General features: G+C 39.2%; 5 protein-coding genes across 24 annotated transcripts in view; 1 reads left to right on the top strand and 4 right to left on the bottom strand.

Moving 5' to 3' along the window:
- The window catches only part of hspg2 (heparan sulfate proteoglycan 2), a 127,341-nt gene extending 124,551 nt beyond the window's left edge, over positions 1-2,790 (bottom strand). For 16 of the 20 annotated variants that reach the window (XM_008414489.2, XM_008414495.2, XM_008414497.2 and 13 more), the window contains exon 1: positions 2,234-2,790. In XM_008414489.2, the coding sequence (XP_008412711.1) occupies positions 2,234-2,302 (69 nt within the window). In that variant the 5' untranslated portion in view covers positions 2,303-2,790. The remainder of the gene's footprint in view (positions 1-2,233) is intronic. The other 4 variants (XM_017305826.1, XM_008414506.2, XM_008414507.2 and 1 more) reach the window with 2 other exon arrangements.
- A 2,298-nt stretch (positions 2,791-5,088) lies between these two features.
- agmat (agmatinase (putative)) lies at positions 5,089-11,850 on the bottom strand. Its single transcript, XM_008414512.2, has 7 exons — positions 10,645-11,850; positions 9,565-9,767; positions 9,345-9,393; positions 7,864-8,059; positions 6,650-6,829; positions 6,230-6,314; positions 5,089-6,127 (listed from the first exon to the last, which is right to left on the bottom strand). Exons 1-7 carry the CDS (start codon positions 10,932-10,934, stop codon positions 6,054-6,056), a joined length of 1,077 nt encoding a protein of 358 aa, XP_008412734.1. The 5' UTR covers positions 10,935-11,850; the 3' UTR covers positions 5,089-6,053.
- Positions 11,851-12,017: 167 nt separating this feature from the next.
- LOC103467815 (tubulin alpha-1B chain) lies at positions 12,018-15,335 on the top strand. The gene is made up of 4 exons (XM_008414511.1): positions 12,018-12,124; positions 12,906-13,128; positions 13,213-13,361; positions 14,237-15,335. Exons 1-4 carry the CDS (start codon positions 12,122-12,124, stop codon positions 15,215-15,217), a joined length of 1,356 nt encoding a protein of 451 aa, XP_008412733.1. The 5' UTR covers positions 12,018-12,121; the 3' UTR covers positions 15,218-15,335.
- A 176-nt stretch (positions 15,336-15,511) lies between these two features.
- On the bottom strand, positions 15,512-20,331 carry pink1 (PTEN induced kinase 1). The gene is made up of 8 exons (XM_008414513.2): positions 19,850-20,331; positions 19,050-19,325; positions 18,629-18,732; positions 18,346-18,528; positions 18,061-18,224; positions 17,830-17,957; positions 16,625-16,855; positions 15,512-16,525 (listed from the first exon to the last, which is right to left on the bottom strand). The coding sequence occupies exons 1-8, from the start codon at positions 20,204-20,206 to the stop codon at positions 16,241-16,243; spliced, it is 1,728 nt and encodes a 575-aa protein (XP_008412735.1). The 5' UTR covers positions 20,207-20,331; the 3' UTR covers positions 15,512-16,240.
- Positions 20,332-21,204: 873 nt separating this feature from the next.
- Positions 21,205-25,150, bottom strand: LOC103467818 (trypsin-3). Its single transcript, XM_008414514.1, has 6 exons — positions 25,056-25,150; positions 24,746-24,820; positions 23,453-23,606; positions 22,552-22,690; positions 22,203-22,457; positions 21,205-22,095 (listed from the first exon to the last, which is right to left on the bottom strand). Exons 2-6 carry the CDS (start codon positions 24,801-24,803, stop codon positions 21,946-21,948), a joined length of 756 nt encoding a protein of 251 aa, XP_008412736.1. The 5' UTR covers positions 24,804-24,820; positions 25,056-25,150; the 3' UTR covers positions 21,205-21,945.
- Between the last annotated feature and the right edge of the window lie 243 nt (positions 25,151-25,393).

The following is a 25,393-nucleotide window of genomic DNA, read 5'->3' as shown; positions in this document are numbered from 1 at the left end:
GATGGATGGATGGATGGATGGATGGATGGATGGATGGATGGATGGATGGATGGATGGATGGATGGATGGATGGATGGATGGATGGATGGATGGATCATAGCTTGGTCACAAAATTCAGATTGATTCAGGTTTGTATTCAGCAAGTGGAAGCAGACAAATTGACACAATGAAAATAAATTCCTCATAAAACCAGCATAACAGCTTGATGAGTGCGACTTATTGCACAACAGGCCGATACAACTTAACACCCTCATACACATCAGATTTACTTTTGTCCCACGGCAGGATTTTGTGAGCCCTAAAAGAGCAAGCTAAAGAGCCTGATCTAGTTTCAACTTCACCTGCAAGTGCTACAGAGTAGTTCGCAGCTAAGACTCTGGAACCCTATTTGATGCGGAGCTCATACCCACTGGGACTTTGCATTGAGTCAGACTGTATTGAGCTGATACACATGACCGTGACATTCCAGCAGAGAGAAAGACGAGGGCCCTGTAGTAACACCGGTACATGCGCCTAATTGAATCAAGAGGCAGTCAGCCTGCTGTAGTTCAAAGTCCTAATGCAAGAAACAGATGCTTGCGGTTCCAGCTAATTGAATTATGCTGCTATTGTTGACCAAGCTGTTAATAACAGCTGGTACGCTCCACTGTCAGCACACAGCACATGATGATAGACTTGTGGAGATTGGGGAATCTGAGCGGTCTGATGATATTCTAGAGGATACATAGCTTGAAGCTGAGCGTTTCATTTGTGCAGGTGAACTGTGGCACTCAGATGCATCCCACTGTACCCTCTCAACTCTGGACATACCAGTGGCTTAATGCTCTGGATCAGGAATGTGAAAGATTTATGAATGCTTGCCACCAAGATGGCATCAAATCATTGAGAAAAGCTTCACTTCAGATCAAATCGATGCAGAGGTGACACGGACACCGCCTCATGACAGCTCTTTTTATTAGAGGGCATAAAGGTGAGAGAACAGACAGACAGGGTTTGCAAAGAGTGGGGGGAAGGCTATTCTCAACTGCAAGGCGATGGTCATATGCTATATGATTCATACAACAGATATAGAGGAGTGAAGACAGCAGGGTTCTTAGACTGTAATGTCAGCGATTTGTCAAGAATAAGTCACTCCACAATGCATGGGTGGCCTACTGGAAGTGAAACTGTATGTCTATATTTTGATCCATTAGTACTTTCAGTAATTAAAAATGAAGCAAAAAATGATTTGCTCAAGCAGTTGCTCGTTTGGCAAGTTTAAATTTAAATCAGATTTATTTGCTCCAACTTGTGCAAGACATTTATGATAAGATTAATGAATTAAGAAGATGTATGAATAAAACATAGATTGAAGAGGTGCAGGTTGGGAGGAGCAATAATTTGTGAGAAGTTTCAGGAGGTATTCAATGAAACATAATAGCATAGCATCATATATAAAAAATATTTCCTTAATCACCATTGCCATTAAAAATAAATTAACAACTAAAAATTGAACATGAATTCCCCAAATATTAGGTTATACATGATAAGCTGCACCTACAGTTTAGAGGTGCACTTCTGCTAAAATTAAATAGTAAAAACATTCTAAATGATTACGAATGAATGAATGAATGAACAATTTTAAATTCAATTCAGGATTTTCACTTTTTATTATTTACTTATGGAAATTCAAATTAGCAATAACATATATGCTAATTTATTGCAAAGCATTCTCCTCTAATTACAAAATATTTTTTATCATTGTGGCACGTATGGCTCTCCACACTTTGCATGAGTTTTAGTTTGAAGGAATATCTCAGGCACCAAAATTAAAAGAACTATAAGGAATCTGATTAGTTCATGCTTCTTCTTTTTTTAAATCACAATCTTCTCTTACGTAGCAGAAAACAGAGTGTAGCCTGAAGAAAGTTTGAGAAGCTCCGGCACTCCAGGGGAGACTATGAATAGCTTGTTTCTATGCACAAACTTAGCCCGGCTTCACCCGGGTTCTGGTTTGTCCCATTACTTCTAAACGCACCTCTACAGAACATGCTGGTAAGAGTTTACACCCCACCTGCATGCGCCACTGACACAACACGAATAATAACAAATCAAAAACACCATTTTCTTTCCCCGCAGGGGGCATAAAGGAAGTAATGTGTTTCTTTGACCTGAGGGGAATAGGTTTTGTTTATCTGAATCTGTCCAGCCAAGTGCATAAAAGTGCAAAAGATAAAAGTTGGAGTTCACTTACAGAAACAAGCTGACATGCGAGTATCAAAGACACCATAAGTCCACAGCTCCAGGAGGTCGGAGAGCCCATTTTTCCACCAACCCAGCAAAGGCTGCTTCTGCTGGGGGAAAAAGGGAAGAAAAAGAAAAAATCCCGAGGTCCTTTACTCGCTTCCCGCGGTCCGGTGCTGGAGCGAGTTTTTTTCACACTGTATGCGCCTGCTCCTCTGCCACCCGTGGGACCTCATCAACAGGTAAAAAACTATTCCCTGCTCGCGCTCGTTTCCCCAAGGAAGAGGAGAGGAGGGGGGAAGGTTGCGAAAACACGCCAAATGTCGAGACCTCCAATCGTGCTTCTTCTCCTTCCTGCGCGCTCTCCGCTGCAGCAGCAGCAGCAGCAGTACTTTGGGACTTTGAGTTAGTCAGAGTGTTGCTGAATGCGGCCACGCAAAGTCACTGGGAAGTCCTCCGGAGCGCAGAGAGGGAAGCCGAGAAAGTAAAAGGCGGAATGGAATTCAGGGAGGGCTGAAAGAGAAGGACAGCTAATCCCAGCGTGGGGGAGACGCCACCTAGACCCACGCTGGCTCTTTTACATGGTGACCACACTCTTCCCACATGAGTGGAGTTCTTAGAAAACTCCAGTCCACATATGCAGTGCCGTGCCTTGCGCAATTCAGACCCGTAAAGCTTTTGTGAATGTTATGTTTAAACCACAAACTGCCTATTATATCTTTTTTCATATCACAAATCATCACAAATAATATTTAAGTGTGACGCTTGTGTATTGGGGCACTTATATGTTTCTATCAGCTTTGTACATATGTTTTCAATTCTCCACTGCAAAATCCTTCAGCCTCTGTCAGATTTTATTGGAGTAAAACATTTATCCAAAAGGGAAATTAAACTTTGTTAGTCATAATCCAGGGTTCTGAGTCGTGGGTGGTGATGCTGTGGGCAGGAAGGATACCCGGTAGTGGTCAGTCTTGCATAAAATCTTGACAGTCAATACATGCTAATAGCTCAATATACAGGCAGGAGGGATGATATTTCATAGTAACATGTCCTGGGTGACACCATCAGTTGCCACTCTTCTTCAAATCTCTGTCTGGCTGCAAAAAAGCAGAGCAGAGAGATGTTGAAGTAGGGGATATGATCCCTATGAAGAGATAGTATGAACTTTCTCATTCTCTCTAAAGCCTCATTTTCACCTGTCTGGGGTCAGAGTTCAGGTATTATTTTAATTTTTGAGACACTAATCACCTGGATTTGTGGATCACCAGCGTTGCTCACCTGAGGTTTGGATCTCTGCTGCTCCTTTAAAGTTACCATCGGCCTCTTGGCTGCTTGACTAAGTTACTGTGTGTAAATATAATCACAGTGACAATAACACTCAATTGAAATAATTAATATTGTTGAAATACTTTACTATTATTTTGCAATAATACTAATAGTTATAGAGGAGTAATACCAACAGTAACAGATATGGAGGAATAAAGCTGTTTTGCTTAATTTCTTCTTTTATTTTACCATGATAAAAATTAAGACTTATTTTTATCAGAGATAAGGTTGAGCATTAATGCACTAATATTTAAGCAATATTGATTCAAAGTTGTCAGAAATAGCAGTTCACTCGTGGGACAGAAGCAAATATTACAGCATTACCCTAAACATACCAACAGCTTTTACACCATGTGATAAACCTGTTCCTTACTTTTAGTCATGCTTTACACACCTCTGGTAGCATATTTTTAAGGTCCCCTAAAGCCATCCAAAGTAAGTGTTGTACAAAGTCTTAAATAGTGAAAAAACTTCAGAATGTAAAAAATTAAATAAATCAGCCATTAAAACTAATTTAATTTGTAATATCAGCAAAATGTTAAAATCGTAACAGCAGAGTACTTTGAGCTTTGAGCGCCCTCTGCTGGCAGGACGTTTTGCTGAGACTTATTACAATGCAGTTAAATATTAATGGGAAGAGTTAAATTACAAAAACTGAGGAACAATGAAGGGCTTTGTGTTGCATGTCCTCAACATTTACCACTTGCAGGAAAAACTGCTGAGTGCTGTCAGCTGGATGGTTGCATCTGTTTTTAGTTTAGTTTATTTTGTATAAGGAAGCTTACTGAATCACTCTGAAGTTTAAAAAGGACAGCTGCTGCCAATTAAGAGGAGCCCTAAATAGAAGTGGAGAGGAGTCGCTCTCCTTTGCTCACTAAGTAAGGTGAAACAAAAACAGAGAAGGCTAATAACAACGTGGGCTGGAATTTAGTCAATGTTCCACCAACTAGCTTTATGGTCAAAGTACAAACGTAACGCTTCCAATATCACACAACATAGTTTATACATCTTAAATGAAAAGACAGCGTCATATCACAGGAGTTTAGGAATATACAAGACCTTCTGCAAAAAAATAATTGGAGCAGTGTTGCTTTTAACATGAAGCCAAGTATAAATATAAACTATATCTTGAATCAAGTTAGCTGCATGCTTCAGAGCTGGAATTCCTGTCTGCCTCTTTCAGACACACTTGGACATTCGAGAGAGTTCATTTCTGGAGTGAACCTTTCTTTGACTGTGAGCGCATTCTTAAAGCATCTTTCTGACCACAGCGGTCTGATTTAGAGACTCCTCCCTTCAGCCGGCAGCAAAGATGTGGAAAAATGTTAAGTAAACTGGTAATTCAGGGATAAACAATGCCGCCTGCTTGTTTTGTCCTGCTTGCAATTATTGGCAGCATTGTCTAAGACCCTCTGATGGTACAGTAACATTATTGGTTAATAACTGCAGCAGGGTAAATTTCTTACTTGATGCTTAATCTAAATATATTATTTAAATTATTGTTCCTTCTTGCTTCTAAATAATCTAAGATGACGTTGGGTTTTAAGAGTTAAGAAACCGAATGCAGTCAATGTAACTTTAGCACAGTGCGTGTTGCCAACCAGTGCAGCTGTAGAAAACAAATGTGCCAAAGAATGATTGCCTTCCCCTGTCGCACAAGGTCAACGCCCTTAGAGCCTGATGCACATTTAATTATACTGAATGCTGTGTAATTTTATTCTTTATGGTGTTAATTCTAATCTAGAGCTAAATAAAGCAAAAGGAGGACAAACTGTTGTTTTCCAGCATATTGACACCAAGTAAGTGTTTCAAATATATAAGATTAAGTGTTTTAACCCTTACGCAACCCAACAGGTTTTCCTTGTACGTTGCTGTCTAATAATAAAATGGCAATAGATGATTAGTAGGTAAATGTGAAACAACGTCCACAGTTATTGGCATTTTTGGTGAGGATGAGTCAAAATAAGTATGGTAAATTTTTCTTTTAATTGTGTCATTATTTGACTGCAATAAAATGACGTGTATATTTTGCTGCTCTGATAAATATCCAACAAATTACACTCTAAAGTTTTTCTGGCAACACAAGTTCCAACTTTTTCTGTAGCTACTTGTATATAAAATCTTATTTTTTAATTCAGAAAAGATAAACACAGAAAGCAACTAGAACTTTGTCAATGTCACAGACCCTCTCACTTTGTGCATCTTTTTCAGGAATAAATTAACATAAAATAAAGTTCTTAACATTAAAAATCTCCATTAAGTCGAGTTTAGTTTATTTTATTAACCAATTCCCAACAAATGTCACTTTAAGGTTCTTTACAGGAAAAAGAGCTCCAGCTCATGTTAAATTGCTAATATATGTAATTATCAAAGTACAACATTTAATTACAACTTGAATAAGACTGGATCGGAAATGAAAATGTATTTTTAAAACAGAACTGCACCCAAGTTAACCTTGATAACATTTAAAATTTCAAAAAGCAGCACCAAATATTACATCCAGGTCAGTAGTATTTCATTTTTGGTAAAACACATAACATTTCAAAGAGGAGGTTGGCCCCAGTCAAGGCTGTGTTTCCTGTTAAAGAGAATGAAAGTAGATATAACAAGGTTATTAAAAAAAAGCTACAGAAAATACTTAAAACTAATAACAGTGTGTTTTAAGAATCAATTAAAGTACCTGTGGTGTCATAAGGTGGGGAAACTTCCACCAGATCACATCCAACAAGGTTAAGACCCCGACAGCCTCGGATAATCTCAACTCCCTAAGTTCAAGATTTTAAAAAATGGTTTTAGTGTCTGAGAAAAGGAAAACATAGCAAAACATATTTCAACTAGCTGTGACTTTATGAGAAAAAATACTTTTGTCAACGTATGCTATTCTAAATAGATGGATCAAACTTTTACCAATCCAATTAAAGAAAGGAAAACGTGTAATATTAAAGGGCTAAAGTACAGCCTTCATTTATTATCTTTGGTTTCTTAAAATTAGTATTAGATGTAAAAAAAAAATTTGAATCTCCTTACAGGTAAAACCCAGCCAATAATGTTTAAATTAGCATTTTATTGAGAAGTTATAATGACTGCTGCTTGTGTTTACCTGTATGGGAGTGAGTCCTGCTATCTCCGGTGTTCCTGTTCCGGGAGCAAAACCTGGATCAAGAGCGTCAATATCAAAACTGAGGTAGACCGGCCCGACTCCCATCTGAGCCCTCACCTCAGACATCAGAGGTGAGAGAGACTTGAACCAACACTCTTCCACCTGGACCACACGAAAACCCTGCAGGTCAGAAAAAAATGGGAAGATGAAGGATCATTTTCATTGCTTTGTGACTTAAATGTGATAAAGTGAAGGATTCTTACAATGTGAATGTTGCAGAGGAATGCAGACATTTAATAATGATGCCTCAGATTATAATAGAGGAGCTTATTTACATATTTTCGTATGCATTCTTTCAAAATTCTAACTAGCAAGATCCTCAGCTTGTTTTTGGCCTAGATTTCAGAAGTTTAAATCCAAAAGTTTACTATACATTTACTGCACAACATTTTATCACGGCAAGGCTTTAAAGAGATAATCTGCAAAAGAAGAAAGAAATGAAAAAACAAAAAAATGTTTAGAAAGAACTAAGGAAGTGGTGAAGGAAGAAATGATAGAAGGGCAGAAGAAAAAAAGAAGGAAGCAAAGAAGGCAAAGAGAGAAGGAAGGAGGTGAGGAAGGAAATAAAGACTAAAAGAAGGAGGGAATCACAGAGGGTATAAGAAAGAAAGAACACAAAGGAAGCACAGAAGGTTAGAAAGAAAGAAGGGAGTTAGAAGATGAGGAATTAAGGGAAGGATAGAAGAAAAGAAAGAAGGAACCAATCAAGATTAGATGGAATGAGAAAAGCATGTTTAAAGAAAGGGAATAATAAAAAACAAATGAGAAGAAACGGGAAGACAAAAAATCTGAAATAATGGAAGGATAAGAAAGAGGGAAGAAAGGATGGAAAGAACAATGCTTGATAAATAGAAGGATATAAAGAAAGAAAATAGAATAGAAAGGAAGTGCAAAGGAAATGATTTAAAAAAGGAAATGATTTAAAAAAAGGAAATGATTTAAAAAAAGGAAATGATTTAAAAAAGGAAGAAAGTAAATAACAATAAAAGGAAAGAAGAAGTGACAGAAGAAGCTCCAAACACTTTTCACCACAGTGCAGCCGTGAACTGACTGGTTACAGGTTCCAAACCATTACCAACGCAGTGTGACATTTCTAACACTGTCACTGTGTATGGTCCGAAACCATCACCATGTAACAGCAACCCAGACTGTACCTGAGCCCGACTCCACTCGTACGAGTCCGCCGAGTACCCGCTGCCTCGCAGGCCGATCTGAACCACCCGCTGGCAGTCCAGGAGCCCCTCCTCCACACAGCGTCTGAACGGGGTGCCATGGCCGATCCTCTCCCCCAGAACCACGTCGCTGGTGTCCGCATGAGCGTCCACATGGACCAAACCCACAGGGCCATGCCTGACAAGTTATTACACAGACAACTAACTGTGGAGTATCCAATAGATATATTTTACTGTTATTAATGTTTTAGGGTCACATGGTTCAATCTGTGGTTCTGGAAATGTATGAAAATTATTATATCTTGTTGTAAGCAGAAAGCAGCTTCTGCAACGTTTACGCAAATTCCACAACAGTACATATTTTCTTATGCAAAAACATGATCATACACACAGCAGAAATCAAAACTGATCTAAAAACAACATCTCTGTTTCGCAAACCTCATTCTACACTCCCACTCTCCTCCTATGCATTCTTCTTTTGTTTGCAAACATTTAATTGCTTTTATTTATTTTAAGATCTACAAATGGAAACACGATGGTGGTTCTTTAAAAATAAAAACATTTTGTATTGTCAGCATTTATCAAAAATTATAAATTGCCTTTTTAAAAAAAAAAAAAAAGGTCTTGTTACATTTGCAGCTCTAAACGAGTTTCAATCGGCTGAACTGGCGGCAGAAATGCAGGTTGCGGATCTCCGCTCTAGAACTTTCTAGGACTGGAATGAGAATCGTAGCTTTACGTTTTCAGATTTCCTTTCTGCAGAACTACTAGGACAGTTTTGCCTCAAAAATAAATATACCTGCTTAAAATAAACCTCTATCATTAGCTTTTTAACTAAAAACAGACTGTTTCAGGAGAACTTTGGAAATTTGTTGTGCAGCTGCTATGCCAGGAAAAAGCTACATATCAGTAAAAAATGTAAACAGGTTTTTGGAGGTGAAAAACTAACCTGAAACTGCACTGATTAATCTAAAAGCTGAAATTCATTTCTCTATGCCAACAAGACTAAATCCACTTAGCTAAAGAGAAGAAAAAAAAGACGTTCAGCAACATTTATGGTGTGCATGAAGTGCCAAGACACATATTTGCGAAGACACCAATAGTAATTTTGATTCAAGGTTTTGGAACAATATATGCTGCCAGGTCCTTTCTAAGGAATGCCTGGAGTGAAATATCTACCTGACAGAAAACAGACCATAAAAGATTATGTTTAATGATATTATAACCAACGAGAACCACAACTCACTGGGCTGCTTCTGTTCTGCATCAAACCCGAATGGAAAAATTATTTCTTTTCTATTAAGTACCTAAAATGGGATGGTGAAAGTGGATAAATAATCACAAGTTCAATTAGGGTTTAAATTCTACATTCTTTGTTTAATAACTATATATACACTTTGGTTGAAGAATCTTGAATTTTGACAATCTCAGTCATGTACCTCTTTCTAATGATGGATACTTACTTCTCTGCTACAGCTTGCAGTATTGGGTACGCAATAGTGTGATCGCCACCTGCAGAAACCAACATTTGCTTAACACCTGAGCTATGAAAGAGCATACTAGATAATTAATTATTGCACACAGGTGTGAGACTTTGTCTCCAGGTGCTAAATCATTTACTGAGCTGTTGCTTTCTGAAAACCTCAGCAAACTGTTGATATCTGTGATCTCAGCTGCTCTCACCCAAAGTCAGAGGGATACAGCCAGTGGCCAGGATTTTTCTGTAGGCCTCCGTGATGCGCTTGCAGGTGTCTTTCAAATCGTACAAGTTAACGTTTACGTCCCCGATGTCAGCAACCATCAGGGACTCGTAAGGCGCTGCCCTGGTGCCACTGTTGTAAGCCCTCAGCAAGGCAGACTCTGCTCTGATCTGGCGTGGACCAAACCTGTAGAGTGTGTGAAAAGAGTGGACATTAATACATGCAGTTAAATTTGTTACCCTGCAAACCCCGTGCACGTTGTGTTTTAGTTTGTTTTTCTTTGCACTTAATTGTTTCAAATCATCAAGCAAACTTTAATATCAGACAGAGGTGGGCTGAGTAAGTACAAAAAGATTAGGGGACAAAAGTTTTCTAACTCAACTTGGCCATTTGTGAAAACTGAATCTGAAGCACATAGTCAGTGTCTGGACTTCCAATTAGGATTCTTTGGGATGACTTTATGCAGGTTGTTCATTGCTTAAGATCCTCCACTGTAGCTGACTTGCATCAATTCTGCAAATAGAAGAGGGCCAAAATCCCTCTGCTCACTGCCAGTTATCAAAAAAAAAACTTATGATGAGTTTTACTCCTGCCTAGGGTGAGACGAGCAGTTATTAGGACCTGGCTGGTTTTGGAAATTATTACTTGACAACTGCACTCAGGCTGGTTTGATTATCAGTAAAATTAACAAGAAATCTCTAAGGGGGCAAATACTTTTCACAGTATTGCACACTTTCATGTATAAAGGTGGATAATCTTGGGAATTCCTTCATCCCTCATTGATTCAAAGCAATTAGATGACAAATGAATATAATACATTCTTTTATTTGATGCCAAAGTTAGTTATGTTTATATATTCGTCCAGTAATACCTTGATAGGTTCAACTTGATCGTTATTTTTTCTTTTCTTTTTTTTTAGATATGTAAATACTCTTTAAAGCTGCAGTAAGTAAAAGAAAAACTTAAGACTGACGTCATATTATGCAGGATATGCCTTTTAACTACTGTAAATCACTAATGACACTCTTTCTAAGTTTGACCACCAGAGGAGGAAAAATGGCACCTTGCTCCTGGCCGGTTCGAAGTCCCGGTATCAATCGGAACACCAATGAACGCCGCGTCCAGCCCGTCGGCCGTCTCCCGATAAGGTAACTTGGCCATGGTGGAGATCCCAGACACCCGTGCAACAAACTCGGCGCTCGGTGGAACATTATATCGGCTCCCGGAGCTCTCTCGGTTCGGAATTAAGCACCCTCCAGTTCGGCTGCTGCACTGACCCAAAGCTTGTCGGGGAATGGAAAAGAAAACCGCTGCTGCTCGAGTTAAACCTAAGTTTCTCCAAAATGAAAACATGTCTGACGTTTAAGCAAAATGTGGCATGTGCGAAAGGGCCACCTACTCTGCTACGTTTATAAGCTCGTAATCATTTATCCGTCAAACCGCATGACAAGAATCTATAATATGCAGTTAAACATTTAACTGACCGTGTACATGTTAGGCATTGAAATATTCATCCGAATAAAGAAACACAATGTATATCACAGCACCTGGCAGATAGAATTTTTTTTATCATTAATCCTGTGTTTGTGAGCATTAAAAATACAACGGACTTGGAAGCTTGAATGCAGCAAAAGGTCATATTTTTCAGAAGGGAGGGGCGCTGTGGGAGGAGCCTCACTTATCAGGTCAGAGTTCAACTACTGCACATTACAGCGTGTGATTTTTAGGTTGGTAATAAATAATAATAATAAAAAAACATTCTACATGTACAGCGTGCCATACTCCATAAATACTGTATCCTACTATAAAAGCCCGATGGAGTGTGGCCGGAAACCATTTTGTATAAGTAGCAAGAGAATCGTGGTTTTTAAAGAAAAAATTAAACTGTTTTTGGATGGCCTCGTTAAACTCTGAAATCCAAGTAAATGGAGAAATGGAGAGCCATAAACAGGCTGTTCGTGCTTAATAGCCCTCCAATTAGGCTGAAACTATCCTGCAAAAAAGCGTGGGAGAAAAAAATATCTAAATGCTTGAAGGATGGCACAAGCAGTTTCCAAAAAGGGTTCAGTCATTTTGGACTGACGTTAAAAAAAATCATAGTAATAATAATAAAACAATATAAACAAACTGATACAGGGATACATATCTTGACATATCATCTGGTGGCCCTACACCTGGATGTGGGCAATGTGTTGAAAGAATCCATAACCTGGATGCCCCCCTATCTCCTAATAAAATGGCGCGCCTCCTCATCTTTAGCCCATCCACCATTTTCTGATTTACTTATTTATTTATTTTCATGCCAAATGCTTCTGTACCAGATACGCTCCGCGGATCGGCTGCATCTCTTTGTCTGCGCGTCATTCATACAGGTTGATGTCAGGTTTGTGTGGGTGGTGGTGGATGGTGCGCGCGCCTCTGTATCCTCCCTGAGGACGCGTGCGGTGCGTCACTAAAGCAGCTTTCATCCACAGAGCAGCGCGGACGCACATTCTCCTCCGAACCTGTGTCATTACATTGCATAACATCGACAAGCGAACATGGTAAGCATGTCTTACATTTTCTTTGCAAACGTTTTATTTGCAAAGCTGCTATTTTTAAGGTCTGATCTAAGGAAAGTAGGTCATTTCTGTATTGCGCTTTGTCTTGATGCATTTTTCGACCTGCTGACGATCTGAATAGGTAAAATCCGTATAATAAATATATTATATGTATTTCAGTTTTGTCTGAAATATTTCACTTATATAAGGGTTGTTCTAAATCAGCGTTCATGCCTTTCTTTAACCACCATGTCTTATTAACTAGCTATCAGGTTATCAGGTTGGTTGTCTGTGCCTGTAAGGCGTCCTTATGTAAACGTACACTAAATAAATCCAACACTTAACCAAATGCAATCCATTAAAAATTAAAAAGCAGTTTTACCAAACTGGGTGAAATATTTATATATTTGTCACCAGAAATAAAATCTATTTCAGCAGGAATCCAATGGTTGAGCAGAGAGGAGCTTCCCAGCCAGCACACTGCAACATGTCTGACCTAGATAATCCCCTCTCTACAGTAATCCTCTGAGCAATTGGCAGTTTGGTGTCGCAGCACAAAACGCACTGCTTTATTTAAAGCAAAAAAAAAAAAAAAAAAAACAAAGATTCACAATTTTTAACGAATTGCTATCTTTCTAAAAAAAAAAAAAATGAAGTAAGCAGAGAAAAATGCGTACCTTACAAAGAAGAGTTTACCATTCTTGTCCTTGACCTCAGTTTGGATGATATCTGAAAAATGGCTTCCTTTGGTGAAAATGAAAAATGTTTTGTTTTGTCTTTCCAGCGTGAGTGTATCTCCATCCACGTTGGTCAGGCTGGTGTCCAGATTGGTAATGCCTGTTGGGAGCTGTACTGCCTGGAACATGGGATCCAGCCTGATGGACAGATGCCCAGCGACAAAGCCATCGGCGGTGGAGATGACTCTTTCAACACCTTCTTTAGTGAGACTGGAGCTGGAAAACATGTCCCAAGAGCTGTCTTTGTGGACCTGGAGCCCACTGTTATTGGTAAATTCCACAAATATTAATATGAATGTCTCATTATTTACTGATTAAACTGGAGAATTTATCTTATTGCATTTATCTCTTTAGATGAAGTCCGCACTGGGACGTACCGCCAGCTGTTCCATCCTGAGCAGCTGATAACTGGGAAGGAAGACGCTGCCAACAACTATGCCCGCGGACACTACACCATCGGAAAAGAGATCATCGATCTGGTTCTGGACAGGATCCGCAAACTGGTGGGTCAATTTTACAAAACAGGCTCTTGACATTTCTCTAATTTAATACAGCATTTTATTTGAAGTGTGAAATAGACGGGAAATAATTTGTTTTCAAAAAAATGTTAACAAATAAAAATTTGAAAAGTGCGGCATGCATTTGTGTTCAGACCCTTTTAGCTTGATTCGCCAAAAATAAACCCAGTGCAAAACTGACAGATCCCACAAGGAGAGCATTAATCAGAGAAGCAACCACCTAAGCTGCATAGATTCCACAGCTTGGGTAGACAAATCCTTTGGTCAGAGACCAAAGCTGAACGTTTAGGTCCTGAATCCAAAATCCTCATAAATGACTTAGTTGGTGTCAATCCCATTCTGTATGGGATGGACTTCGTTCTGCACAATATATCACAAATCTATTACAATTACAGTGTGTGCAATATTCACATTGTAAAGACTGTTTGGGGCCCAATCATTTTTGGCTAATATCTTCCAAATACCATCAAACTGCATTTTCAAACGTATGTCACATTCAGCCAGAGTCTCACAGCAGCAAATGTTAATACTAGGCACTACAACATATATTGCAGGGTTGGGAAAAAAAATCACAATATCAGTTTTGTGCACCTCTATATGGGCTATATCAAACTACATTCGAAGTTGAGACCAAAATCCAAACAAGAATTTGTGGTAAGATTGGAAAATTTATATTCTCCTTCCAGTCTGGCTGACCTCAAGGTATTTTACTAAGATGAAGACTTTGAAGCTTAGAGACAAACCACAAACAAGTTGGAACTGGAACTCAAAGGATCTGAACACAAACCAAAGAGTATGAATACAGTTACAATATATTATACCTTATACAGCAGGCTCACGTTATGTTTCTGTTACTCCAGGCTGACCAGTGCACAGGCCTGCAGGGCTTCCTGGTCTTCCACAGCTTCGGGGGTGGAACCGGTTCTGGTTTCACCTCCCTGCTGATGGAGCGTCTCTCTGTGGATTATGGCAAGAAGTCCAAGCTGGAGTTCTCCATCTATCCGGCTCCTCAGGTGTCCACCGCGGTGGTGGAGCCCTACAACTCCATCCTGACCACCCACACCACCCTGGAGCACTCCGACTGCGCCTTCATGGTGGACAACGAGGCCATCTACGATATCTGCCGCAGAAACCTCGACATCGAGCGCCCCACCTACACCAACCTGAACAGGCTGATCAGCCAGATCGTGTCCTCCATTACCGCCTCCTTGCGTTTCGATGGTGCCCTGAATGTTGATCTGACGGAGTTCCAGACCAACTTGGTGCCGTACCCTCGTATCCACTTCCCTCTCGCCACCTACGCCCCTGTGATCTCCGCCGAGAAGGCTTACCACGAGCAGCTCTCAGTGGCTGAGATCACCAACGCCTGCTTTGAGCCGGCCAATCAGATGGTGAAGTGCGACCCTCGTCATGGCAAGTACATGGCCTGCTGTCTTCTGTACCGTGGCGATGTTGTTCCCAAAGACGTCAACGCTGCCATCGCCACCATTAAAACCAAGCGCTCCATCCAGTTCGTGGACTGGTGCCCCACTGGTTTCAAGGTTGGCATCAACTACCAACCGCCCACTGTGGTTCCTGGTGGTGACCTTGCTAAGGTCCAGAGGGCTGTGTGCATGCTGAGCAACACCACAGCCATTGCAGAGGCCTGGGCGAGGCTCGACCACAAGTTTGACCTGATGTACGCCAAGAGGGCCTTCGTCCACTGGTATGTGGGTGAGGGGATGGAGGAAGGAGAGTTCTCTGAAGCCAGGGAGGATATGGCGGCTCTGGAAAAGGATTATGAAGAGGTGGGAGTCGACTCAATTGAGGGTGAGGGAGAGGAGGAAGGAGAGGAGTATTAAATGTAGTGTGAGGATGAGTTAAGATGAGCGCATTTCCGCCATTCTGAAGTTAATTATTAGGTTACCACAAGATTCTTTCCTGTCAGATTGGATCTCTAATAAAGTTTCCTAAACTGAAGTCTTCTTGTTTTTATTTGGTTCCGTGAACCCAACATCTACAGTTATTCATTGCTTTATGCTTGAACAAATGGCAGAGAAAGTTTCATAGGAAATCTGCAAAGGAATTCAAGCATCAACTCAGCGTCCCTCTTTGAATGAAACAAATTTTTTCTACACAAAAAAATCCGACCTGCAGAATTTCAAATTCTTTTATTTTTCAAACATTTTCTTAGCACTAACAAATTTAAGTATTTTCATTTAGTTTCCCTCCACCCCCATCTGTAATATTTGGTTAGAGTTCAGCAAATGTGCAAACTTGGACAAAAGTGCAAACAGCAAAACATTTTTTTAATAGATTTTTCCATGTATTGTGTTCAGAAAGCTTGCAGAAAAATTTAGAACTATCCACACTTAATGGTAACCAGGTGTTTAATGGAAATAGCAACTACGTTACCCTACACAGTAGAGCCTAACAAGTGCAATGCATTGTTTTAATTTAAAAAAATCTGCATTGGCCTCAACTTTGTGGCTTAATAATTACTGTATGTGTAGTGGTTCTCTCTTGTAAGTATTAAAAATAAATAAATAAAAGATCTTACATCTTTAACAACTCAACTACAAGTAGCCATCAGTATTCTTCTCTATTATCGACAATTCATTTTGGGGGAATTACATTAAGAAAAACAGATGCAGAGACACCGACGTCTTTTACCCTGAGATTTAAATGCAGAGCACTAGTTAGAAATGGATCTATGCTAAGTGAGACACAACTGAAGACTTGTGTGGGATATTGTGTACAACGCATAGAAGAAGGATAATGCAATCCATTTTGCAACTGGTAAAACGATGCATAACACTTACAGCATTACACTTACACTAGCTTATTAACTAAACACACAAGAGTTTTCTGAGTTTTGAGTGAATTTATGGAAACATGATGCAGACCCTGCTCTGATCTTGCCCATAAAGGAGGAAGCCTACAGCGGCGCGCAGCTCTTCTAGATCCAGGTTAGACAGGAAGCTCCTCTGAAGCTCCGCCTCCACTCTGTTCCCACTGGGGCCGCTGCAGCCCTGCAGGAGGACCATAGCGGACTGGCACAGCAGCCAATCAGCCAGCTTCCTCATGCCAGCGCTGTCCTGGTTAGCCAGGGCTTTGCGACCCCAGAGGCTGAAATGCAGCATGTTGGCTGCAACACGAGCACTGGGGCGCTGCAGAGAAAGAATAATGCATTCAGTGCAGATTCCAGTTATTTGTGCAGTTTTCTGGTCCTAACTTATCCTTCAGTTAAGTTAGGAGCCTGCTTTTACCTTATTTGGGTTCCTCCTGAGTAGCAGTTTAATGACTAACTGGACATCAGCTGGAACACAGGCAGGAAGAGAAGGCAGCTGCTTCTCCTGGTAGTTTGTGCTGTGCAATCCAGCCGCTCCATAGAAAGGATTCTGCTGTCCGAAAATCTCATAGGAGATTGCCCCCACAGCCCAGCCATCCGTCTTGGTGTAGTCGATCACCACATCACGGCCTGGAGCTGCAGTCGCCACCTAGAGACAAGAACAACACATTTTAATGAGTTTTAACACATCATTTTATTGTCACATTAATAAATGATCACAAAGTGTGTTCATAAATGTGTATGTCAATTCAGCGTTTTCACATTTTTTTACATAATAGCAACAAACTTCAGTGCGTTTATTTGGTTTTTATGCAATAATCCAACACAAAGTCAAGCAAAAGGAGAATTAAATTTTACAAAGTATGTCTTGATTAACTTTACACATGGGGAACACAGACTTAGGGTTTTATCACAATATTTTGTGGTATTACTGTGATGATAATAAAAGTGACAATATGAATCATTTATTACTTATTTATACTGGTCTTAAAAACATTCTCATATCTAATGCAGCGTTTTAGATCACTAGTTACATTAAACTGCACACAGTAACTACATTTAATTCTATTTTCAAATTTATGATATGCTATTTGAACAAAAGGTGGAAAAAACAGCAAAACTAAACTAGCAGTTGCAACAATACATACGGCTTTGGAGGGTTTTAGACAATAGTAACTGAGTTTATTTTGAAAATGGTAAATCAAAAGTCTTTAAGAATTTTTTTCAATATAAATAAACATGATAAACAACCATCAAGTTTTAAATCTTCCCAAAGATTTTCCTTAATGGCTCCAGCTCCAAATTATGTCTTAAATAGACATACTTCAGTTTGATGTGCTTTGTTGAGTTTTCCACACACAGGTTTGCTAAACTGCTTAGATTACGCACAGAAGGATTCAGTACACTAATAAAATGAATTCAAATTTTATTTAGGGGTTAAAAAGTCAAAATATCCCAACAAAACACATTGAGATTTACAGTTTTAGCATTACAAAATGTGACAAAGCGACTTCAAGAGGTAACGTACATCGTAGCCATTTTAATCACCTTCCTGAAGTCTCATTTTGAAATATTTCACTTGTGTCAGAAAGTATTTACTGTGGTTGAAGTATTTAGACTCACCTCAGGAGCCATGAGTGAAGCGTTTCCTCCTCTGCTGACCCACATGCTGTTAAATGGAAGCTGTAAGCTGGAGTCATTCTGGGTCAGGCAGCAGCCAAAGTCAGTAATTACCAAACGGGGGCAGCCACCTACAAGAAAAATAACGGAAAGAGGGCCAAAATATTAAAGAAAATCTGATAGAAACATGATTAACATGTTTTTTTTGTTTTTGTGTGTGTTTTTACATCTGACCTGAGTCAAACTCTAGCAGTATGTTGTCAGACTTCAGATCCCTGTGAGCAACACCCTGCCTGCACAGATGGTCCACCCCCTCCAGGAGCTGCAGCACCATCAGAGAGCTCTGCCTGCGGTTGGGTGTGGAAACCTGCAGGTACTGCCGCAGTGTGCAGGGATAGCTAGAAAACAAAAACAACAGGAGCTTAATGAAGCACTACATGTGTTAAACCTGATAATATAAACCAGTGGGATGTTTTAGATTAAATACGGTAAGCCATATTTAACTTTTTCAAGCCATACTTTTTCATGACTAGGAAAAGAGTGCGATTGTTTCCAAGGCCCGCTGGGTTGAGCCTGGCTGGCAGCACATCTGGATACTCCTCCTGCGCACCTGGTAGCAGCGGCACGTCCGCGGTGAAAGCCCGATACACTCTGATCACGTTTGGGTGAGCTGAAACTCTTCTGGGAAGCACTCCGAAACGTCTGCATTACAGAGAGACCAGAAGGATTCATCAGCATGTTTGTAGTTCTTTGGTCTGTACAGCAGGACAGGATTACAAGAATCTGAACACATAATATTTACCCATTCAGGTTAATCTGCTCTTTTTCCTGTTTTAAGGCCAGAGGACCAGATGGGACAAGTTCTTGCGACATAGATTTTAATATCGCCTCACTTGAAGATCCAGCCTGTGTACAAAAAATACCCAAAAATTAGAATGTTCCATCAGTTTAAATGTAAACAAAAAGAGGTTTGTGCATAAAATTCTGTTATCTAAATTAGCCCTATTAGGCTAGCATAGCCGCCTAGCTTTTTCTTAAATAATAATAATTATAGTTATAAAATAAATAATCAAAAATATAATTTGGGTAAAAAAAATTAAACCAAATAAAATCTATTTTTGAGCATTTTCAATTGATTCAGACAGCACCTCTAATAATTTGAGCTATTTTTTAATAAGCTTTTATTCATCACCATATAACAACATTTGCTGCAGATTACTCACCCCAAAGTTCCACAACATTTTGATAGCCAAGGGGAAGTTTCTCAAGGAGCAGCATGCCGGAGATCGCACTTTCTGGACTTCCTCTTCATTGTCTCTTAGTTCCACCAGTGTCGAGTCTCTCTCTGTCTCCTTAGGGGGAGCAAACTGAGCTGCAGCCTCGTACACGGCCGCATTGGAACCTTTACCGATCTGGTTCCCTATAACGTAGTCCTCCAGTTTGAATCCAGAGGTGAAAGGTCTCAGTGTGCTCTGGATTTTTTTCTTCTTAAACACAGCCTGCACATTGGGAGGAAGAACAGATTACAAGACACTTCTAACTAACTTGGATTGTTTTCACTTTATGTTGGGCAAACCATCTCTAAACTAAACCAGTAGTTCATAAAACAAATGTGGTTATGCAGAAAACGTCATTTCACTCTTAGTTCTTTGTTTCTTCAAGCTATGAGGGGGATGCATTTTTTGGCAATAGGAATGTTGTGCCTGCCAATATCTGCATGCCTTGTCTAATTTTCCCCAAATATTGTCCTATTGGTCTGAAACTTATAGCCTTCTCATAGCAATAGTCTTCAGTCAGAGGCCTCTTCAGATTTGTTGCTAGACTGACTGCTACAAGAGATCATTCCTGGCCACAACTTTTATTTGTCCTTTGGTTAAAAATAAAATATGCTGAATGTGGGGAATGCATAATAATTCTATTGAGGTCTAACCAAACCAAGTATGAATTTTCAAAAACAGTCAAGATGGCTTGAAGCCTTTGAAATCGAACTACTGAATCAGAATCTAACTTTAGGTCACCATACCTGTATTTCTTGACATGTTGCAGCGCTCTGTCTGTCGTCCTCCAGCTGCTGCTCGATAAGCCCCACACCGAGGCCAAAAGCCAGAAACACGGCCCTGTTCCGAGGCGACGCGCCGGTAAACCTCCTTCTAAAACCGGCGGACTGAAGCTGAGCCGCCAGACCCTTCAGAGAGGTGCGATAATAGCGGTACCGGGCCGGCAGGAAAGCCTGAGGCTGAACGGTGCGGACCGACGGGCCTACACGGAAACGGTCAGCTCGGAGCTTTGCTGCGACTCGGCCGCCTGATTTAAGGAGACCAATCTGAAGAAAAGACCGGCCGAGCTCCAGCCCTCGGCTAATGGCGTGTTTCACAGACATGGTCAACCCAGAACAGGAGGCTCAAATAGCCCTTAATGTGAACCTCAGTCCGGGTTTTACTGTTTCAAGGTAGCGAACTGTTAGCGCAACAAAAACAACACCATGCACGCATGCGCCACAGACGTTAATATTTTAAGCGTTTTTTTAGTGACATCTGGCGTTGAAAAAGTGCAACAGCAGGAATTCTTTGTTTTGAAAAACAGTTAACTCTGGTGGACAAGAAACTGCAGGAGAGTTGTCTACGTTAACTAGAGACCAATAAAATGCAGTATAATACAGAAAACCCAAATACCACATTTCGCATATAAGTTTTGACAATTTAATCATAATCTTAGTAGTCAAGACAGCTACTCAAAAATGATGTTGACGATCTGCTTTTATATGCATTCACTGGTTACTTTATTACTTAGGTTCAACAAGTGTGTGAATCATATCACACACTTGTTGAGATTTCAGTTCATATTGATATAAAAATCCCACATTATTTCAGATTTGTTGGCTACAAAAATATTACACGAATATTTGTTTTCCACCGTATTCTGAAGGTGACTGTTGTTTTGTTGGATTGTAGAGGCTATTGGAGTACAATAAACTCATTCTCGTCTAAAAGAAACCTGTTTGATATTATTTGAGCTATGTCATACAGAGCACTACACTTTTGCAAATATACATTCAAAAACTGTTACACTGTGATTTATGCATTTAACCCACAAGCAGCTGAACTGTTGAATTAAGACAGGATGGTTCCATGCTTTTATGTTGAATTTTCCAACTGAAATTGATAGTCTCACTTTGACTAATATGTGTGAATTATAAGCCTTACTTTCTTATTTTTAGCTGACAACAGCGGCACTGTGATGTGGTCTTCCGAAGCTGAACCCAACCTGGTCCAAGGTTTTAATTGTTAAAATACACCAATTACTATGAAAATATTTGCAAACTTCTTGAGCTAGCAAACAGAAATAGTCCTGGTAATCCAAACAGAGCAAAACAAGAAATGGTGAGAGTCTGATTTAATATCAGATCATGAGAAAAAAAATCACTGTATATTTAAGCAAACCATACTTTGTTAATTACTTTACCATTTTCACTCAGAAATGTAATTTATCATAAGCATTTTTTACACATATGACAATAGACAATATGTATTTGTTTGCCAGAACATTTTCAAGCATGCTATACAGTTGAGTAGACATGTCAACAGTCTTGGAAACACAATCTTTAAGACAAGGATTCGCAAATCTTTCATCCCCAAAGATAATTTATGGCTAACTGATATGATTCATACATGAAATGACTTGTGGGGAAAAATTGAGTCAGCTCATTTATACCTTTAGCCAACTATGCAGTTTATCTTGATCCAATAACTATTAAAATAAAATTGCTGTTCTTTATTAAGTAAAACAAGATCCAATAAAAATGCTTTTATTTGGGAATATGTTAGAAATCTCTTAACAAATAAATTACTACTTACTTGTGACCACCTAAATAATTCAGTTCTATTCATTTGACATTCAGATAAGTAGTTCTACAGTTTATTCTAATGCAATAATATTTCATCCAAACAACCACAAAAGCAAGAAAGACTTTTATATGAAGCATGGGAGAAATGAATACATGAAAATTACACAATGATTTAACTATTATGCTACATTAAAAGTTATTTATAGTACCATGCAGATATGAAGGCAAAATTATGCGTTATAAGTTTTGATGTTATTAAGATTAAAGCTAAATGTTTAATCAGAATTCATGATATTGTTGATCCATGGCACATAGTTCCTCACTTTGGTGTAGACACCGGGGAAGTATGGATTTGCACAACTGATGCCCCAGGAGACAATCCCCTCAAAGTTGCCATTGCAGACAAGTGGACCCCCAGAATCTCCCTGTGGATGACCAAGCACAGGATGATGAGCTTATCTCACTTAGTCAGACCTGAAATCAAAGTTGATCATAATGACATGTACACTTGAAGAATAACTTTTTTTTGTACCTGGCAGGAATCTTTGCCACCATATGGAGATCCAGCACACATCATGTTCTCAGTGATCCTGCCCCAGTAGTAATAGTAGCAGAGCGATATTTCTGTCACGTCCACAGCTCGGAGCACCGGAGACAGCACGTAACTGTAAACCTGTGTCACACCCCACCCACTCACGGTGCAAAGATTCCCTCTTAATGGGGGGGTGTTTTCATCAGGGAGCTTGACTGGCTGGACGTAGGCGTTCAGCACTGCTGGCCTATCAAGCTGTAACACAGACCAGTGAAATGATGAGCAACTAGTCCTTGTCAATTCTGTTACATGGTATTTATTATTTCACCACCGCTCCCCTTCTGCAAACCTTAATAAGCATGATGTCATTGTTGAATGTCTTGTAGTTGTAGCTGTGCACATATATTTTTGAGACACCGAAGATCTGCTCATATCCCTCCATTTCACGCAGGTTGTGTTCACTCAACACCACAATCATCAAGTAGCTCCTGGGAGTCAAAAACAAACAGTCCCATTCAAAAAGCAACGATTGTCCAATTATCAGAATAACCAAAGCTATTCCTGTTTTAAATAAGGTGAAGGGATTACTAAACAGAAAGGCCTTGTATTTTTGTCAGACATGATTGTTCCTGACATATTGTGTGGAAGTCTGGGGTAGTAGTTGTAAAACATTTATAAATATGATTTTTCTTTCACAGAAAAGAGCTGTTAGAGTCAAAAGTGGAAGTGGACACAGAGATTACATGAACCCAATATTTATACAGTTAAACATATTGAAACTTAATGAATTAAGTAGAACATTTTAAAACGTATGTATAAATTACATGTAAAAAAACAACAACAAAAAAACAAACAATAATCAGAACAGATTTACAAAAAACAAATATGTAAAAATCTGTTTTGAATATTTAAGAGGAAGTGGTATTAAAAACGTGTCAGTTTATCAAACAATATTGACAGTGAGATAAAAAGAACTAAATTGAGATTTGAAAATCATTATGATGAAGCAATGTGGCATTAAATAACCTAATGTTTTGTATTAGTCCGTGTAACAGTCTTATGAGTTGATAAGCTATTCAAGCTATTTCCTTTATTTATGGGCAAATATAAATGTAAACTTTTTTATCCTTTTCATTCATGATCTCTTTAATGAACTATTTACTGAGTAAATGAAATAAAAAATAAAATTTAAAATGAAACAGAGATTAAATACAATTTAAATCAAACATCTCTTTGATTTCAGTTCTTACGGTCTCCAGCAGTGGGCAGCAGACACCACCCACTCTTTGTCCACCAGTGTCCCTCCACAATAGTGCTCCCGTTTCTCAGTCTGCAGGGAGGCCTGGTATTTGATCGAGTACGGTTGGACCTCCTGACCCCCGATGATCCTTTTATCAAGGCTTTCTGTTCACAGCATTGAGCAGGAGGGTATTTAGGTTTTGGCACTTGTAACATTTAATAGAAAGAAAAAAAAAAGTTTGGTAGGTGTGCGCAAATTTAATTAAATACTTAGACCAAATCTCAACTGATAACCTTAAAAAAATGATGCTCTATCATAGGAGCAGCATAGGAACAGGGTTGGGCTCCTATTCAGCCTATCAGGTGGCTGTTCACATATAGGCTTACTGACGCAGGAGACAGAGGTACAGTCATCATAATCATGTTTTGAACTGTGGACAAAACCCTGAGAGATATGAAAAAAAAAACAGACTTTCAACTCTAATGACACCAGATGGAAGAACAATGGACTTTTTTATAAAAGCTCCACATCTTCTTTTGCATATTTCAGTGATTTTATGTCTGTATGCATGAAAATATTTCTAGAAATTATGCCATATTTATTTGAAACTTTTTATAAAGTCTGACTGCAAATTTCATATATGAAGATATATTTCATGTAGATGAGGCCTAAAACCCCTGAAGTTGGTGTTCAGCGATATATATTAGCGCACGTAACATAATCTTGTGCTGGTGGGGCACCAAAACGGGGTCCACCCAGACCCAGGGGCCACATCCTTCTGAATGTGGCCCTGACTATTGGTCTTTAGAGGGAAAGATATTAGACCAGAACAGGTTTAAGCTCACCGTATGTGTGTGCAAATATGGTGCACACACATATGCGCACCATACTCAGTTGAGCCCTGAATTACTTATACCTTGGTGGTGATTTTTTTTTTTTCCATTACAATAATCAAACTCTTCTTTTGCAAGTTTCCACTCATATTTACATATTAGCTTTGGTAATGTCCAAGTCTTTAAAATGGGAACTCCTCCTTGATGTCACCCAAATCTTTAGCCTTTTACAGATAAATCTTTTTTCATTGCATATTAAGAAGTAAGAAGAATAAATGTGTTGTTCAAATTAATAGCTTACTTTGCACCTAAGGCATAATCTTTTTAGGGCTTAACTGTAAACAAGATAACATGCAACACAATTATGTTTACACACCGGAATGCGTTCACCAGCTTAGATGATGTATTCGTTTAAAATGTTCAAAGATTTTAGTCAGGATTATATTTTTAAAATATAATAAAGAACTTACGTGAGCATACTTTTGAAGACAGAATAAACAGCACTGTTGCAATTTGTTGAGGAGACATTGTTGACCTTAAATAATCTGTAATAGAGAAGCATGAATTTCTGCAGCTTTATTACAATACATATTGGAGCATCTATTGTCATTTCAACACGATTAAACAAACATATAAAGCAGTTTAACAGTTTGAATCTCATCTGCCTCAATATGACAGGTGCATTCCTTGAAAATTTACATAAATTAAATATGAATTGTAAATCAGTGTCAGATCAGTGACGGTTAAGAGTTGAGTTTAATTGAATTATCTTCCGCTTACCGTAAGGTGAAAAGCTTGAACCCCTCTGTGCTTCTGGTGAGACTCGTGTTCTCCTCCTGGCTTTTTAAGTGTAACTGTATCCCCATACAAATCTTTTGTTAATTTTATCTTTCCATCGTTTTGTGTCCTCTGACCATCTCACGCTCTGACCTACTACATGACAAAGATAAGGTGTTGTTCTGTTTAGTAGGCTCAAGTTTTTTAGTCCAGCGGTATTTAGGTTGGAAACGCCTCAATCTTCAGAGATCCTCACCAGTTTACAGGCAGGATAAAATATTAGACTGTTGTTTATTGGAAGAAAATAACTAAAATTTCCAGTGGCTTTGCTGGAAATGCAC

The sequence above is a fragment of the Poecilia reticulata genome, linkage group LG7, assembly GCF_000633615.1.
Source record: "Poecilia reticulata strain Guanapo linkage group LG7, Guppy_female_1.0+MT, whole genome shotgun sequence".
NCBI classification, from domain to species: Eukaryota; Metazoa; Chordata; class Actinopteri; order Cyprinodontiformes; family Poeciliidae; genus Poecilia; species Poecilia reticulata.
The sequence above is the reverse complement of the archived record's forward strand: the minus strand, read 5'-3'. Positions and strand labels throughout refer to the sequence as shown.